This window comes from Vidua chalybeata, chromosome 1, assembly GCF_026979565.1.
Source record: "Vidua chalybeata isolate OUT-0048 chromosome 1, bVidCha1 merged haplotype, whole genome shotgun sequence".
In the NCBI taxonomy this organism is placed as follows: domain Eukaryota; kingdom Metazoa; phylum Chordata; class Aves; order Passeriformes; family Viduidae; genus Vidua; species Vidua chalybeata.
In genome coordinates this window covers 130,633,542-130,648,994 of record NC_071530.1, presented here as the reverse complement: position 1 = coordinate 130,648,994, position 15,453 = coordinate 130,633,542, and the positions used below count along the sequence as shown (strand labels likewise).

Genomic DNA, 15,453 nt, shown 5'->3' with positions numbered 1-15,453 from the left:
GTTGGGTGGCAGGTACCCTTGCACTAATGGAGGCACTGAAACTGCTGGAATATACAGGGCTTTCAACTCTTGGAAATGGCTTAGAAAAACATGCAAAGAAAACAATGGACAAGGACCATGTGATGCTCCCCAGAAAAATATTTGATAAACCAAAAGCGTGGTTGTGTGAGTAATGTATGTCTGTACTTCTGTATGTATGTATGTATGTAATGTCTGAACTTCGCCTGACTGCAGTTGGGCAAATATGCTTTTCCTAAGCACATATTTACTGGATACTATCAGAAACAGGAGACAGCACTAGACTGTCTAGAGCACTAGAGCTTTTGATCAACAAATATGGCAGCTCTTACATTCTCATAAAGCTCTGAACAGCTTTTAATAATTTTTCACTAGTTTTAATAATCAGAAATTATAATACTGGGATCTAGAGAAAAACTTGAGTGTTATAAATAATGCTGTTACACAGGGATACATGTTAATTATTGGCACCATAGTAAAACCACTATGCTGCTATCTCAGTTGTTTCTGCAGTAACTTATTCACTTTCTAGCAGTGACAACCTACAATGATGGATGAGGAAGAAGGACCTGAATTTAAACTGAAAGAAATAATAAATAAGTGACAAAAATAAGAGCATCTGTACTTGTCCAGTACTATATTGTCTTCATTTCTTCTCCCTTGCCACATTTCCACTGACATGAGGAGGTAATTTACTATGCCAAGGAAATCCATGTCTGCCTGTGCTGAATTACTGCATTCATATTTCTACTTGTTTGTAGCGAACTAAACTCATAAGTCCATCTATGTAGATGACTCATACAGGCTGTCTTTCATTTTACAAGGCATCTTTAAATACCACTCTTATTTAACTTGTACTCATTACCATCAGCAAGCAATGTGTGTGCCATACTATCCTAATTGCCAGAAATTTGAGCAAGTAAATCATTAAAAGGTTAAGTTATTTTTCATGCTAAATTTAATGTACAGTATTAATCAACTTTATTCCATTATTATGAGTAATGCAACGTCCTATAGTCAAATCGATTTATAATTATGCCAGATCACATGGCAGGGGGGAAACAAGAACAACAAACAACAGACGGATGTCATTTCTGCTTAAATTCTCCATGTAAATTACAAACTGTTAAGTCAGACAGGGCTTTCTTTGCAGAGCACAACATCCAGATGGAATCTCACCAGCAGAGCAAGAACTGAGACACATCTTTGTCTCAACATTTTAAAAGCAAAGTAACCAAATATTTTGCAAGCAACACCCAGCCTGCTTTATATTTCCCTATTTGATCCTTAGGTCTGCTTTTTGGTGTTATTTCTGAATAAAAATCTTTGAGACAACAGTGAAACAAAGCCATTTTGGCAAAAGATAAGACATGAATGAGACAATTTCATGTGTTACTGACATCACTACCATAGGATGGATCTTATTGTCTAACATGGACATCTACAGAGGTAAATCTTCAGATACATTTCTGATGAGTGGTGTGCACAGAGCATCCTTCCAGCTCCTCCAAAATGCAGTTCTGTACATAAGAAGCATCTCTTTCATGTGCTACTTATTCCAGAATATTTTATTCTAGTTTAATCCTGATGAATATCAGAGTACCAGTGGTAAATCCAGAGTCCTTAACATATACTAAACTGCAACCTGTCGCCTCCCTGAAGCCGAGAAAGCAAGCTTTTGGGTACCTCTTCCAAAATAAATGACAGAGCTGAGTTATCCCTGTAATTTGGAGATACAAGGAGGTACAACATTATGCATGGGTAGTTAAATACACTTCTTAGCAATATGAAACTAGTTAGTGGGAAATATTTGATTGCTCATCAATTAGTCAGAAAACTCTAACTGCTCTAAACCTATCTCTGACAACTCCGTTGCAGGTGCAAGTTGATCTAACTTGGTTCATCACAATGAATTTGATTCAAAATGAGGTTCCCATTTATTTGTTCTGATAGGTTGCTTAGTATTAAAAATGCTCTTAAGAATTGCTGGCAAGTCTGCTATCATGCTGTTGTAGAAAAGGTAACTTCCTAGACACATTTGCATTCATCTTGTCTCTGCCTTATACTACGAAGTTATACTACTTAATTAGGGAGAAGAATAAAATATTACTTTAGGATAGTTATACAGGTATAAACTATTCTGTATATTTTATTATACAGGTATAATTATGCAAGCATAATTTTTCCGTGGAAAAAACACCCAAACACACACATATTCCAAAGACTCATCTCCACAACAGTTCTGGCAACTGCACTTTATCTCATGATGCATTTTGAAACGGCAGCTGTTGGCAGGAGAGATAGATGTTATATTTTTATCCTCACAACCATAAGTCATAGAATTTGTGTGTTCTTTGCATCACCAGAAATCAACATTTTAGGATGTTCCAGATCCCACAAAACTTACACTTGGCAAGTACATTATAGACTACACACTATCAAGATCAGGTAGAAAATACTTTTCTTTGTATTATTTCATGTTTTACATTGTAAAATATTATGGGAAAATGCAATGAAGCAGAAATACATAAGGCAAACAAAATTTATTTATATTGCAAACATATGTGGACCATTCATCATTCATTCTCAGAAGGCTAGCTATGTTTGAAAGCTATGGCAGATATCATGAAATATCTGTTTCAGAACACTTTTCTGAGAAAGTATCTTAGGTCAAGCGGAACATACACATGTGTGGTTGCATGGCTTATTGTTAAATGTAAGATTAGGTTTACATTTATGATTAAACCCAGAAAATATACTTTCAGGCAGAACTGGAATCACCGGTTTTGGTGAACTATTAAGCTGAATATCTTGACAAAAATAGTAGTCAAGTCATAAGACTGGGGAGAAAAGTGCTGTCAAGAAAATGGTGAAAAGACATATTTACCTTGTGCAACTGATAGTATTGCTTGGCACCTACTCCTCCTTGCTCCTCTCCTGTCCATAGCACCAAGCGCAGTGTCCTTTTTGGACGAAGTCCTAAAAGAGAGGTTTTAATATTATTTTTAGTATTAAATACAGATATATTTTGAGTATTTTTTGCATTGGTCTCCAGCCTCCAATGGATGAAAATCCTGAATGTCCACAAACCAAACACAACCTATATCAAGTGTGGGTTTTTCTGTGAAAGATTGGGGTGTAGGGAGAGAGCCCACATGAGGAAGAAGTGAGCAGGTGAGGTGCTGCTCCCAGTTGCAGTAGCACAAGAGAAGTATATTTCAGGGATTTGTCATGGTTAATTTATTACAATTAATTGAAAATGAGCTGCTGGATTTTTATGAGAAATGTTTATCCATTTCAAGAGCTGAGGGGCTATGAATATTATTTTGCTTTTTATCAGAGAAATGAAAAGCAGCAATCTGTACTTTGGAATCTGAAAGAGTCAGCTGCTAAATGTATGCACAACTTTCTGAAACAAGGCGAACATAAAGCCATTTTCTATTTTGTTATGGTAGCTCAATCAGAAAGATAAGTTTTCAAATAAATTTTGAAGCCATTTTTGCCATGGCAGAACTGATCAGATAGAAGTTGCTTCCCTCTATTTATTTGGTTGTTTCTATTAATAAATTAATACATTGAGAGAATGTATTAACTGTTCTCTGTGCAGGGGAATGCTAATTATGTTAGAGAAAAAAAAAAAAGAAAAAACATGAGAAGATTATCACAAGTGATAAAGTACCACACACACTTTTGTGCTGAAGAGAAATAATATCAGTATCACTGCCAAAACTTATTTCCTAACTGCCAATAGACTTGACCTTCATTAATTTTTTCTTTTGACACAATGAACATGATATGAACATTTCTTCTTGAAACTACATGCCAGCAATCCTCAGAACTGAAGGCAGAATATAGAAAGAATACCCCAAATCTGAATAAAAGAGCTTGGATTTTCCAGTATTTCATAAAGAAGGGCAAACAAGTTAAAGGTGTGTTTTATGAATGTTGATCTGTTGACTGTAAACAGAAAGGTTGTCAAACTTCATTACTTTAAAGACAACCTACTGCACACCTCCCAGTGGATTCCCTGCTCTCCTAAATCACAACAGTAAAGGATTAGCCTCCTTTACTTTTCAAATTAGTCAGATGGCTTATGAGGTAAAATTGAGATAATAAAATAGCTCTCAGTTTGAAGTCAGAAAGATTTAAGCTCAAAATAACCCAAAATGTGTCAGCAACTTGGTTAGAAGAGATAGCTGTGAAAAGAAAAAGTGCTAATATAAAATATAGAGGTCAGTGCTGTGGTATGGTTCCAGCAGCATTGCAGTTTAAGTGGCAAAAGGAAGTTTATTTGTCATATCACAAAATGCAAAGTGAAGGCCAATCTCCAGCCCACCCCACCAAGCCTGTGAGCGTAGCTTTGGTAGGAAATGCTTAAGACAGGGAAGCAGCATCTTCTGGCACCTCCCAGGAAAAAATCAAGCTGCTTTAGTCTGCCACTGCTGCCCTAAGGGGGACTTGGGCCAGTGATCAGAGGGTCCTCATGGCTGGCTCAGATGAGCTGTAGCCTCAGCTCCTGCTCTCCAGGGGCTGGGATGATCTCAGCTCATTTGTGGAACAGACATTTGAGAGTCTTATGGCCCCCTCCCTGCCCATCATTGCATCTCTCCATTGAAGCTGGGGAAATAAAATAGCCCTGCTGAGCTGTGGTCTTTCCAGTATGGGACGTGGTGTATCAGCTCATGGATTCCTGTCAGCAAATTCATTTGTGTGTTCTACTGAAATTAAATGGGCAACTTTTAAAAAATAAAAATACATAAGCTATGGAGGTAGTTATTTTAAATACAAAGTCCACAGAGGAAAATTTAATTTCCTCGTTATCTTAATCTGAAAGCGATAAGTATTTATCTACCTGGTATTAAAAACAGAGCTAATCTGACCAAAGAACAGCAAACAAATCCAGTATTCAGAAGTAAAATTGCTAAGAATATTCTCAATGCATGTTTTTATTAGAAAAAACCCCGAAGTACTATATTCAAGTTACAAAAGTTTTTCAAAGTAAGTTTAACTACTTTGGTTTCTTTCTTAAAAACTACTGGTTCCTAAGCAAGGTATCATCTTCACAAAATCAGAAGTCTTTCAGATTGCAGTCTAAATATGTACTGAAAAGACATAAAATAGCAATTGGTCTAAAAGACTATATTTTCTGATGAGTGCAACATATAGAGGGGTGGGTAGGCAATTTTAAAATGAAGGAAAACTGTTACACAAATAAAATTGCACCTCTTTCCTTGTTATCTGAATAAATGATTTATTACATAGAATTAAAAATAAAGAGACTATCAGAAGAAAAAAACCTAGAGAAGAATTTCCAAATCTCCAATATTTTAGAAAAATGTATTATCTTTTTTTTCTCCCTTCTACCTTGCCCTTGACTGAAATAAAATCATAGTTTACCGCAAAGGTGCATTTTGGTGATCAGTTTCTATATCCTTATGGTTTATCTCAAGCATAAAAGATACTATGGGCATGTGGAATCACAAGTTAAAGAATGAAATAAAAACATCAATATGGTCGATCTGTGACTAAAGATACATCTGTAGCAAGCACAGCAGGACACCTACTCTATTACACTCTCTCAGTGTTGGAGTGGCTGCTGTCCTTTCCTTCTCCTTGGGTACCACAAACACTTTTGTCATACCAATGTGCAGGTCTTATTTACTCTTTTTTCTGCTTGTTTTAAATCATCATAGATTGCTCACATTCACAGATAGCAGCAACACCTGAATTTTATGTCCTACATGTCTTGCTCATGCTTGACAGAATTGAGACATTCCCACACAGCAAAACTGAAATGTAACATTTTGTACATGCAGAGACAAATTATAATGGCCTGTCACATGTAAAGCAAAAAACCAAAAAAAAACAAACCAAACCAAACCAACCAAACAAACAAAAAACACCAAAAACACCCCCCCCAAAAAAACAAAAAAACCACCACCAAAAAAAAAAAACCCACTTCATTCTCAATATAGCCCACGAGTCACGAAGGAGAACTAGAATCTTCTTTTTAAAATCAAAATTGAGATCAGTACTATAACTGCAAAATTTCCTTCAGTAACTATTTTCCTACTTTATAAACATAAATCCTTACTGATGGGGAGGATCACAAAGATAAAATATTTTCTAAGAAGACAGTGTGTAGATGGTTAACAGGCTTCTTCAATGTCATTTCAAGACTGACCAGCTTACAAAAACATAAAAAGCATTCCACCTTTGTAAAAATAGAAATTTTCCCTGCAAATCAAGGCACTGGGATCACACACAAGCAAATCAAATAGGTGTTCAACTTATATGAGGCATACAAGCAAACTGCAAATGGATGTGAGTAGATTAACAGGGGTCAACCTCAGCTCACCCCTCACAGCTGCTTGCTCACTCCCCCACCAATAGGACAAGGAGAAAATCAGGAGGATAAGAGCTAAAAAACTCGTGTATTGAGATAAAGACAATATAATAGGGAAAGCAAAAGCTGTACACACAAGCAAAGCAAAACAAGGAAGTGATGCATTCCCAAGACCCTGCATAAATGGCCTAGAAAAGCCTTGATCTGAGCATAAAGTAGAATAAACTGCACTGCCAATTGAGGGAGGTGATTCTGCCCCTCTACTTGCCCTGGTGAGACCTCACCTGGAGTACTGCATCCAGCTCTGAAGTCCTCAGCCCAGAGAAGACATGGGCATGTTTAAGCGGGTCCAGGGGAGGGTCACAAAGATGATCAGATGGATGGAACTTCTCTCCTATGAGGAAAGGCTGAGACTAGAGAAGGCTCCAGGGAGACCTTAGAGGAGCCTTCCAGTAACTGAAAGGAATCAACAGGAAATGGGGACAGACTTTTTAGCAGGGCCTGTGGCAATAAGGACAAGGAACAATGGTTTTAAACTAAAGGAGGGTAGATTCAGATTAGATCTAAGGAAGATACATTTTTTACAGTGAGGACAGTGAAACTGTGTCACAGGTTGCCCAGAGAAATTGTAGATGCCCCATGCCTGGAGAAATTCAAGGTCAGATACAACAGGGCTCTTAGCAACCTGATCAAGTTGAAGCAGTTCCTGCTCATTACTGGGGGTTGGACTAAATGACCTTTAATGATTTTTTTCAAGCCAAACTATTCTCTATATTCTCTTACTTCTAATACTCCCTAAGTCAAATGTATTTGCTTTAGGAGTTACTAGGGAGAGGTATATACAGATATATCATCCTCAAGCATTGTCCTCTGCTGCACTGAACATACATAAGCTATGGCCTTTTCTGCATTTTTACCCTGTGGCTTGGAATTTCTTTAAAACACAAAAATATTTATAAGTATTTATACAAAAAATATCAAGATACATAATGATGTTGCTGACATTCTTTAAATTCTTATTACACTACCTACCTTTTTCAAGTTTGGAGCTGATTAGACATAGGAGATTTACTGAGTGTCATTAATTGAGATATTTCTATCATGCCTGCACTTCTCATAAAATACCTGGAACTTCCATTTCTGCCACAGCATAAAATAAAAATAAAACCAGTACTCTACATTTTGCTAAAGAAAATAAGAACTCATCATCAAAAACAGTGGTACAATCTGCTAATACCTGATTTATGTATCCTGTAGTATGGGCAAGGAAGAAAAAAAGCTCTTACTGCTAGAAACATGTTTCCCTGCCCAATTTCAAAGAATATGCATACAGAAATAAACTGTAATCAATAGGATGATAGTAATAATACAGTTAATTGAAGACTTTTCCTCTGAAGACCTAGAAGAAATCTCCATTCTAAACCAGAAGGACTTTGGCTTTCACTCTTAAAAACACAGTCCTCTACGGTTTAAACAACTGATCTCACTACGTGTGCAGAAAAGTGCCCGTGTACTCATTTATTTAAGAATAAATTGTTTTTTTAATTGAGTGACAAATAATGATTTCCCAGAGAAAATCATAGAATCATAGAATGGTTTGGGTTGGAAGGGACCTTAGAGATCATTTAGTTCTAACATCCCTGCCATGGGCAGGGACATTTCACTAGGTCAGTTTGCTCAGAGCTCTATCCAGCCTGGCCTTAAACACTTGCAGAGACAGGGCAATAGCAACTTCTCTGTGCAACCTGTGCCAGTGCCTCACCACCTTCACCACCTCATCCAAGGAATTTGGATTCCTTCCAAATATCTAATCTAAACCTCCTCTCTAAGTTTGAAGCCATTGCCCCTTTCCCTGTCACTACATGCTCTACTAAATAGACTCTCCTCATCTTTCTTGTGCGCTTCCTTCAGGTACTGGAAGGCCACAATCAGGTCATCCCTAAGCCTTCTCTTCTCCAGGCTGAACAATTGCAATTCTCTCAGCCTTTCCTCATAGGAGAGGTGCTCTGTTCTTGTAATCATCTTCATGGCCCTCCTCTGCACTCATCCCAGTAGGTCCACATCCTTCTTAAACTGGGTCCTCAGAGCTGGATGCAGCACAGGTGGGGTCTCACAAGGGGAGACCAGAGAGGCAGAATCCCCGCTCTCACCCTGCTGGCCACGTTGTTTTGGATGCAGCCCAGGATGTATTTGGCTTTCTGGGCTATAAGTGCACATTGCCGGGTCATGTCCACCGTCTCACCAATCAGTACCTTCAAGTTCTTCTTTGTAGAGCTTCAAAGTTAAAAGCTTCCAAAAACAAGGCAGAGAACAGCTGAAAAAAAATCCTTTTAGTACTACTTAAACCTTGATTATAACATATTTCTAATTCTCTAGTGAAGCTCAAATTAGACATGGGAAATAGCTTTTAGCCTTGGAAACTGTCTTTCTTTTCTTTTTAAACCAGTCTAATGCAGTGCAATCTCCTTGATTTTTGTCTGTTGATAGCTTCTTTTTGTGGCACTGAGGACAAAGCACTGCAAAAAAATAGCACTGGAAAGCAAGTAAACCTCAGAGAATCGAAAGTCTGGAGTGAAGAGAGATGAGGTCTGAAGAGATGAAGCATTGCAGGAAGAAGACAGAAAATGGTCAGGTCTGGGGCTGGGGAGGGGGAAATCAAAGTGGAGCGATGAGCCAAGCCGGATACTGCAGCTCAGATACTGCAGCTCAGTCTCGCCTAGGGCTGTCAGCTTTCTCAGAAATATGTTTTGGGGGTTGAGAGGACACAACTGCCACTGGCACAGACTGTGAGCAGCTGTTTGGACAGATTCTTCAAAAAGGGCACAAGGGCCAGGCAGTGTCCAAGGTGAGTCAGCCTAGGGAAAGAATTGATTTGCAGAGCACCAGCAGCCTTAACAGCAGTGCAGCAAGATGCTGAGATTACACAAGCAATTTTCTTTTCCTGTTTTTAGGGAGGCTGATGATCTTATGAGAGAAGGGTAGATTTGCAGAAGAGTGGAGAAGGGAGATGCAAGAGGTTTTAGATAGATTTATTTTTAAAAAGCAATGCAGTATCCAAGAGGAAATGTCAAGGAAGGAGCTGGGTATACAAGACCGGAGGGGAAATCTGTGAATGATCTGCAAGTCTAGTAACTAAAAATAACATGGATTAAGCCTTTTGACTGGGGATGCGAGGGAGAGAAGAGAGAAGCCAAGCCCAGAGCCTGGTGCTTATGGGCTGCAAGTCAGGCAGCAACAGTGCCAGAGAGAAGGTTTCTCTGTGGACACCCTCCTGCCACCTGGCAGCACAGCTGAGGGGCACTTCAGAGGAAAAGTACTGCCAAATGTGCTTGTCTGCATATGGGGTTTTAAATGAAGAACTGTTTCGTGTAGTGTCATGAAGCCATTACAAGTCATGTACCAAAAAAAAAGAGGGAAAAAGAAAAAAAGGAGAAGAAAAGGAAACACAAACTTGCCTGTGTAAAAAAGCCAAGCGCAGAGTCAGCAGAGAACTCCTCCACCCCATGCCTTGCTCTGGTCCTGTAAACGTGTTCTCCAAGTCCCACAAAAGGAAGAAGACACTGTCCACCCTTAAAACACACTTTATTCCTCTTCAGGAACACATTCTTCCTTAAAGGTATTTGTGATCTCATCAAATTGTGGAGCAGAAAAGGCAATGTGGGATCCACTCCCACACTCTCTGGGATTACAAATATCAGACATGGTTTGATCTTAATGAGAGGTGGGTCTGTATTCTGCCTCAGCTGCCCTGCTCTTTGGATTAGAAAAACAAATCTGTTAGGTTATTCTGAGAGCTGATGAATCAGAAAATGAAGCAGACACACTTCTGTCTCCATACTGAAAACTTATACCTTAAAAAAAAGGACAGTAAGGACAAGATGCCCCGTACTTCATTTGGGAAGGAGTTCAGCACTTCACCATGTCAACCATGTTAGAGGCTTGAAAAACAAAACCAGTAACACACAACAGCTAGCACTGTCAGGTTTCTAAGATTTTTATAAATAATCAAAGCTCAGATTTTTTCTTGAATTTTCTGGGTAAATTAAAGCTTGCATAGAAGCAGCAGTCTACAAGACAGAGAGCAAAATTGCTATGGAGGGCTGTATATCTAAATTTACCACCAGATTAGCAACCTTTTATGTTTGCACTCGCCTCTCTGCTAGGTGAACACAGTATGAAAATTGAAGATTTAAGTATTGTTAAATATGCACTCAACCAAATGTTAAAACGAAGGAATAAATGCATTTGTAGTGTAACAGCATATGCAGATATTTCATACCAAGAAGATTTAATAGAATTGAAAACATGAAGGTCAGAATGATACACTCAGCCTTGGGAAAGTGAAAATAATGTAAGAACAAGAAGTTAATATCAGGCATATTTGATTAAAGAAAAAAACCCAGGAACTGTAAAAGTAGTCATTTAATTATGTTTCACAACATATCTCCTAGACAGCAAACAATTACACCACCACAAGAAATTCAGAAAAGTGTTTAACAAAATATTTTGCAAGCACCTTAAAATTGCATTTATATGACTTCAATTGAACTGGCAGAAAAGGAATTACTCTGGTAATCATATTTTTAATAAAACATATCTTTAGTCCTCCTATATTAGCCAGTGAATTTGGACTGAAGAAATGTAACTTCCCACAAAGACTACAGAGAACTGTACAAAAATCTGTCTAATGGTTTTCCAGTTGCATTAGTCATGGGTATAATTCAGATGAGAACCTTACAATTTCAATTTAAAATAAGTTTTAAGGGGGGAAGACTGTCTAATCAACTCCTTATGAGTAATAATAACTCAGTACCTTAAAATTCTTACATGCATTGTTTTAAAAACATTTCTGTAGTTTTCTGTATCTTTTTCCTATAAAGCAGTAATTTGGTCGTGCCAGATCCATGTCTATAGAAAAGCTGATTTATGAAGCCCCAGTTCAGCTTAATGCTGACAAGTAGGCAAAGAAGAGAAATGGCACCTATCATCTATCACCATACATTTCTCCCTTTTTCATGTTTCATCACCGTCTAGGAATGCAGGAAAGCTGTGTAAAAGGTGTGATGACTGGGATTAGATTTTGTCAACAATCATTCTTCCTTCATCAAGCTACTCTAGCAGCTATCTAGCTCTATCACCATCCTACCCTGGCTGTGAAAGAGCAAAATGTTCCCTGTTCATCTGCTTGACTGCTGGTATTCCCTGGCTCTGGCAGCTCCCCACAGCAAGTGTTTTCTTACATGGAAGAACAGGACACTCAGAAGCACTTTGAGGCACCTTCCAAGCAGACACTTCCTGGTCTGAGGCAGCATCCAGACATGACTGACCATGGGTTCAATGCACAACACAACAGCACGAGAAGGGAACTGTGCACTCTGCATCACAGCCCACCACTATGGTGGTCTTTGGAGTGTAGCCTTTCCTGGAGTCTGCACCGACTACTTTGGTGGAAGCAGGGCAGATAGCATTCACGGGCAACTCCTTGCATTGGCTGCAGTTAAAGTAATTGAAGAGAAAAAGGTTGTCATTTGACAAATTCACAGCTCAGCCATTGACTTCTGAAGATGTCTCCAGATTGAGCGGTAGCTCGTGGACAGGTATGCACCTCTGGGCTTGGCAGGGCACCAAGAGCTGGCTAGCAATGAAGCAAGAGAGACCCAAACACAGTCAGGAAAGGGTAGAAAACACATTTCTTGAACAAGGAAAGAGAGCTTGTGGGTAAATGTTGCTGAAAGAAACCTGGGATGTGAACAGAGAACCTGTTCACTGTTTGATTCCTCCTGTGCTAGCAGAGATGGGACTCTGAAAATAAACTAGACTGTAGTGTCAAGTAACATACTGATCAGTTTCTATTCTCAACGGGAAAAAAATTGATTCCAGATGTTTAAATGAAAAAAAAAAAAAAAGACATAGCAATTATAATTTTTCAAGTTTTTGAGAAGAAAGCACTGAAATTCATCTACCAAAATCAACTGGATTTCTAACACCAGTAGGCTCCCTACTGCTGTTAGGAGACTTAAAATACTATATTTGGAAACCTGACACTGCCATACAACCAGCTTCTATAGATCTTTCTCTATTATTGTCATTATTCAGTTCCTTCAAGCTTCCCTTAGGGATGGAAGGCCCGCATTTCCAGCACTAGAGGTGGCTTTGGCAGGGCTGGAGGAAGGCAGAACACCTGCAGCCTCAGCTGGGAAATGCCCCTCAGCCAAGCAATGTGGGAGCACAGCTGGATTAGGAGCAAAGGGGCAGCACCGGAAAAAGCTCTGAAACCATTGGATACATACTAGCTGCTTCTTGCTCAAATACTCTGTACAGAAGCCTAACTCCTTAGCAAGAAGAGCTGCAGACTTGAAATGTTGGGAAAGGAGGACAAATATCTCCTTCACAGAAACTGACAACCAACATCCAAAGCAAGATCAAGTTCTGCAAACTGTCCAACCAAAGACAAAATATGGCAGCAAAAGAAATTTTGTGGGATTATATGGTGATGTTCTATGTGTAGCTGATTATTTAGTCTTTTATGTCACCCAGAAAAGCAGCTTCTTTTGTAAACCTTGTGTGAGAGAGGGACACGAGAAGCTGTGTTTCAAACGACAGCATTTTGGCACTAATCGGACCAACACGAAAATGCTGAGGCAAATGACATTGGCCAGTTCCAGAGACGCTCTTTTCTGCACATAAACTAACAAACTAACAAAAGTTTAGAATTATAATGGAACCTGAAAACAAGTTGGGTTTGAGATTTCTAGGCTGTAATTAGCAACACAGCTGTTCTGTAAAACTAGAAAACTGCAATTTGCTTGAGTGCTGTCTCTCCTACAGCTTCCCAAGGCCCTCATCACACTACATTACACCTTATGCAACACCCCATGGATTCTCTCAGCTTACTGATGGGAACCTGTTAGCCTTTCCTCTCTAAACACCTCCAATGTCTTCCCATCATCTCCTAATTACCCCAAATAATGCTCTCAATACTGCCATGGAGATATTTGCAATCTATCACACAGAGTTTGCAGACAAATTAAAAGGAAAGAGACTGGTGATTACCACAGTGCTACATGTGCTCTGGTAACCAGGTGTTTGCCATCTTTAAGAAAGCAATAAAAGTGCCTTCTTCCTGCCTCTCCTCAGGTGGGACATAAATGCACTTGCCCATCTCTCCTCAGTCACTCATTTGAAGAGTATATCAGAACTTCCTTTTCTAAATATTTTTAGGCCTCCACCAAAATTAGTTAAAATAGATCAAAAGATTGAAGCCTGCAGAGGGCTGGGCAGGGCAGCTGCTGCTGCCAGACATCGCAGAAGACAAACTGCACATTGCACAAGTTTACTGCCATGGAAACTCTGCCTGCAAGTGTAGAAGGGGAATTTCTTAAGCATCAGAAATCCTCAGCTAATCACAACAGCCTTGGCTTCCCTGAAGGAAAGGGAGTTTACCAGTTCAGACCAGTTCACAAACTGCCTCAGCGACTCCAAAAATGTCTTTATTCCCAGTAAACGGAATAAGGAGAAATAACTAGCTAAAATGTTCATGTTTCTTCACAAAAACAATTTCTGTGGAAACCTTTCCAGTTCTTCCTCTTTTAAGCACATCAGCCATGAAGCAGCTTGCCACAGATTTTGCCTATCAGTGGCATATGTAAGCTTCAAGAATTTAATTCATGCTTTTCTTTCCTTTGTGCTTCATTAAACTTCATTATTAAGGGTGAGAAAAGACCCCTTTAAACACCAATAGTCAATATGACCATTAGTTAGTGATTTTTTCTGAGATTAGCTACCAGCAAAACAAGCAGCCATGAGAGTTTAGCTGATACAGAGCACTTGATATGGATGCACTAAGGAAAATGCTTCTTTTTACTTTAGTCAGGACATGTCTACAGCCAGCATGGGCACCAACAGGTGCACAAGCTGGTACTGACGTTTAATTATACGCTGCTGAAGGGGATGTTTTGAGAGTGAAGTTGCAGCTGCACAGGAAACATAGCAAGATTCACCTTGTTGAAATGTAGCCATGTAGAAGTTGAAATTTGCTCTGAATTTGTTGCCTGTGCTTCCTCCCTGAAGAAGAATGAGAGGGAATGGCACCACCAGCAGGTACCCCCTTCCCATCACCCCACTGTGGAAGACGAGCAGAGAGCTATTACAGCTGTTAGATGCAAAGTATTCAGACAGACTGAAACGTTCCACTTGTTAGCTCTTCTACTTTCCAGAGTTAACTGAATGGTTATAACTTTAAACAGTGTTCAAAAACTACAGCAGATCACAATCGGCCCTGTGCTTTTAAGGTACTACTCTTCTGAAATGTATACATGGGATTTTACGTCAATAAATTCTTTCATTCCACTCTCTGCTAATATAATGCAAAACAGTTTCAATTCAGTCTGACTTTCATGTAGTTGCCTTTCCCTCAAAAAGAAACAAAATTCATATGAAGTCAAAATGGAAATGAAAAAAAAAATGCTACCAAATATTTGAAGTCTTGAAGACTAAGTCCAGATTGCAGTGGACTGGTACATGTCCTTGTAGGGAGCATGTAATTATTATGATGTCTGAAAATCTAGAAAACCCAAAACCAAAAAAAAACTAAAAGAAAAAAATATACCAATATGGCACAGAAATTGCCACCTCAATTAAAAAAAAATAAAAGCTAACACTGAATATTCTGGAAATATGAGCAAGTATAAAGGCCAATACATTAAGTAGCTGATTTACTTAGAAATAAAAGCAAGAACTATTAAAAATTTTACTTGAGGCAAGACAACAAAAAATGGTATTGCTTAAATAAAATCTGACCATCTTAAACCATAATTTTAATGATTTTTCAATTAATTTAATGTATTTGTTCCTAAGCCAATAGCTATTAAATGGTTTTGGGAGGAGGCTATGTTGAAAGTCTGGAATTGCATTTAAACTATAATATTCTTCAAGTATTACATGAAATTTTCAGAATCCAAATTAACAGGCATAATTTATATCTTGTCCATAAGCCATGTCCAAGGGTCACAGTGATATCATGATGAAATTCTATTAGACCATCACTGAAAACCCTGCTTTAATAGTGTGATAGTATTTTGCTTTCATTA

General features: G+C 38.7%; 1 protein-coding gene across 2 annotated transcripts in view; it reads right to left on the bottom strand.

Moving 5' to 3' along the window:
* The window catches only part of CPQ (carboxypeptidase Q), a 145,505-nt gene that overhangs the window by 36,587 nt on the left and 93,465 nt on the right, over positions 1 to 15,453 (bottom strand). For both annotated transcript variants that reach the window (XM_053958067.1, XM_053958060.1), the window contains exon 6: positions 2,906 to 2,997. In XM_053958067.1, coding sequence (XP_053814042.1) covers positions 2,906 to 2,997 — 92 coding nt within the window. The remainder of the gene's footprint in view (positions 1 to 2,905; positions 2,998 to 15,453) is intronic.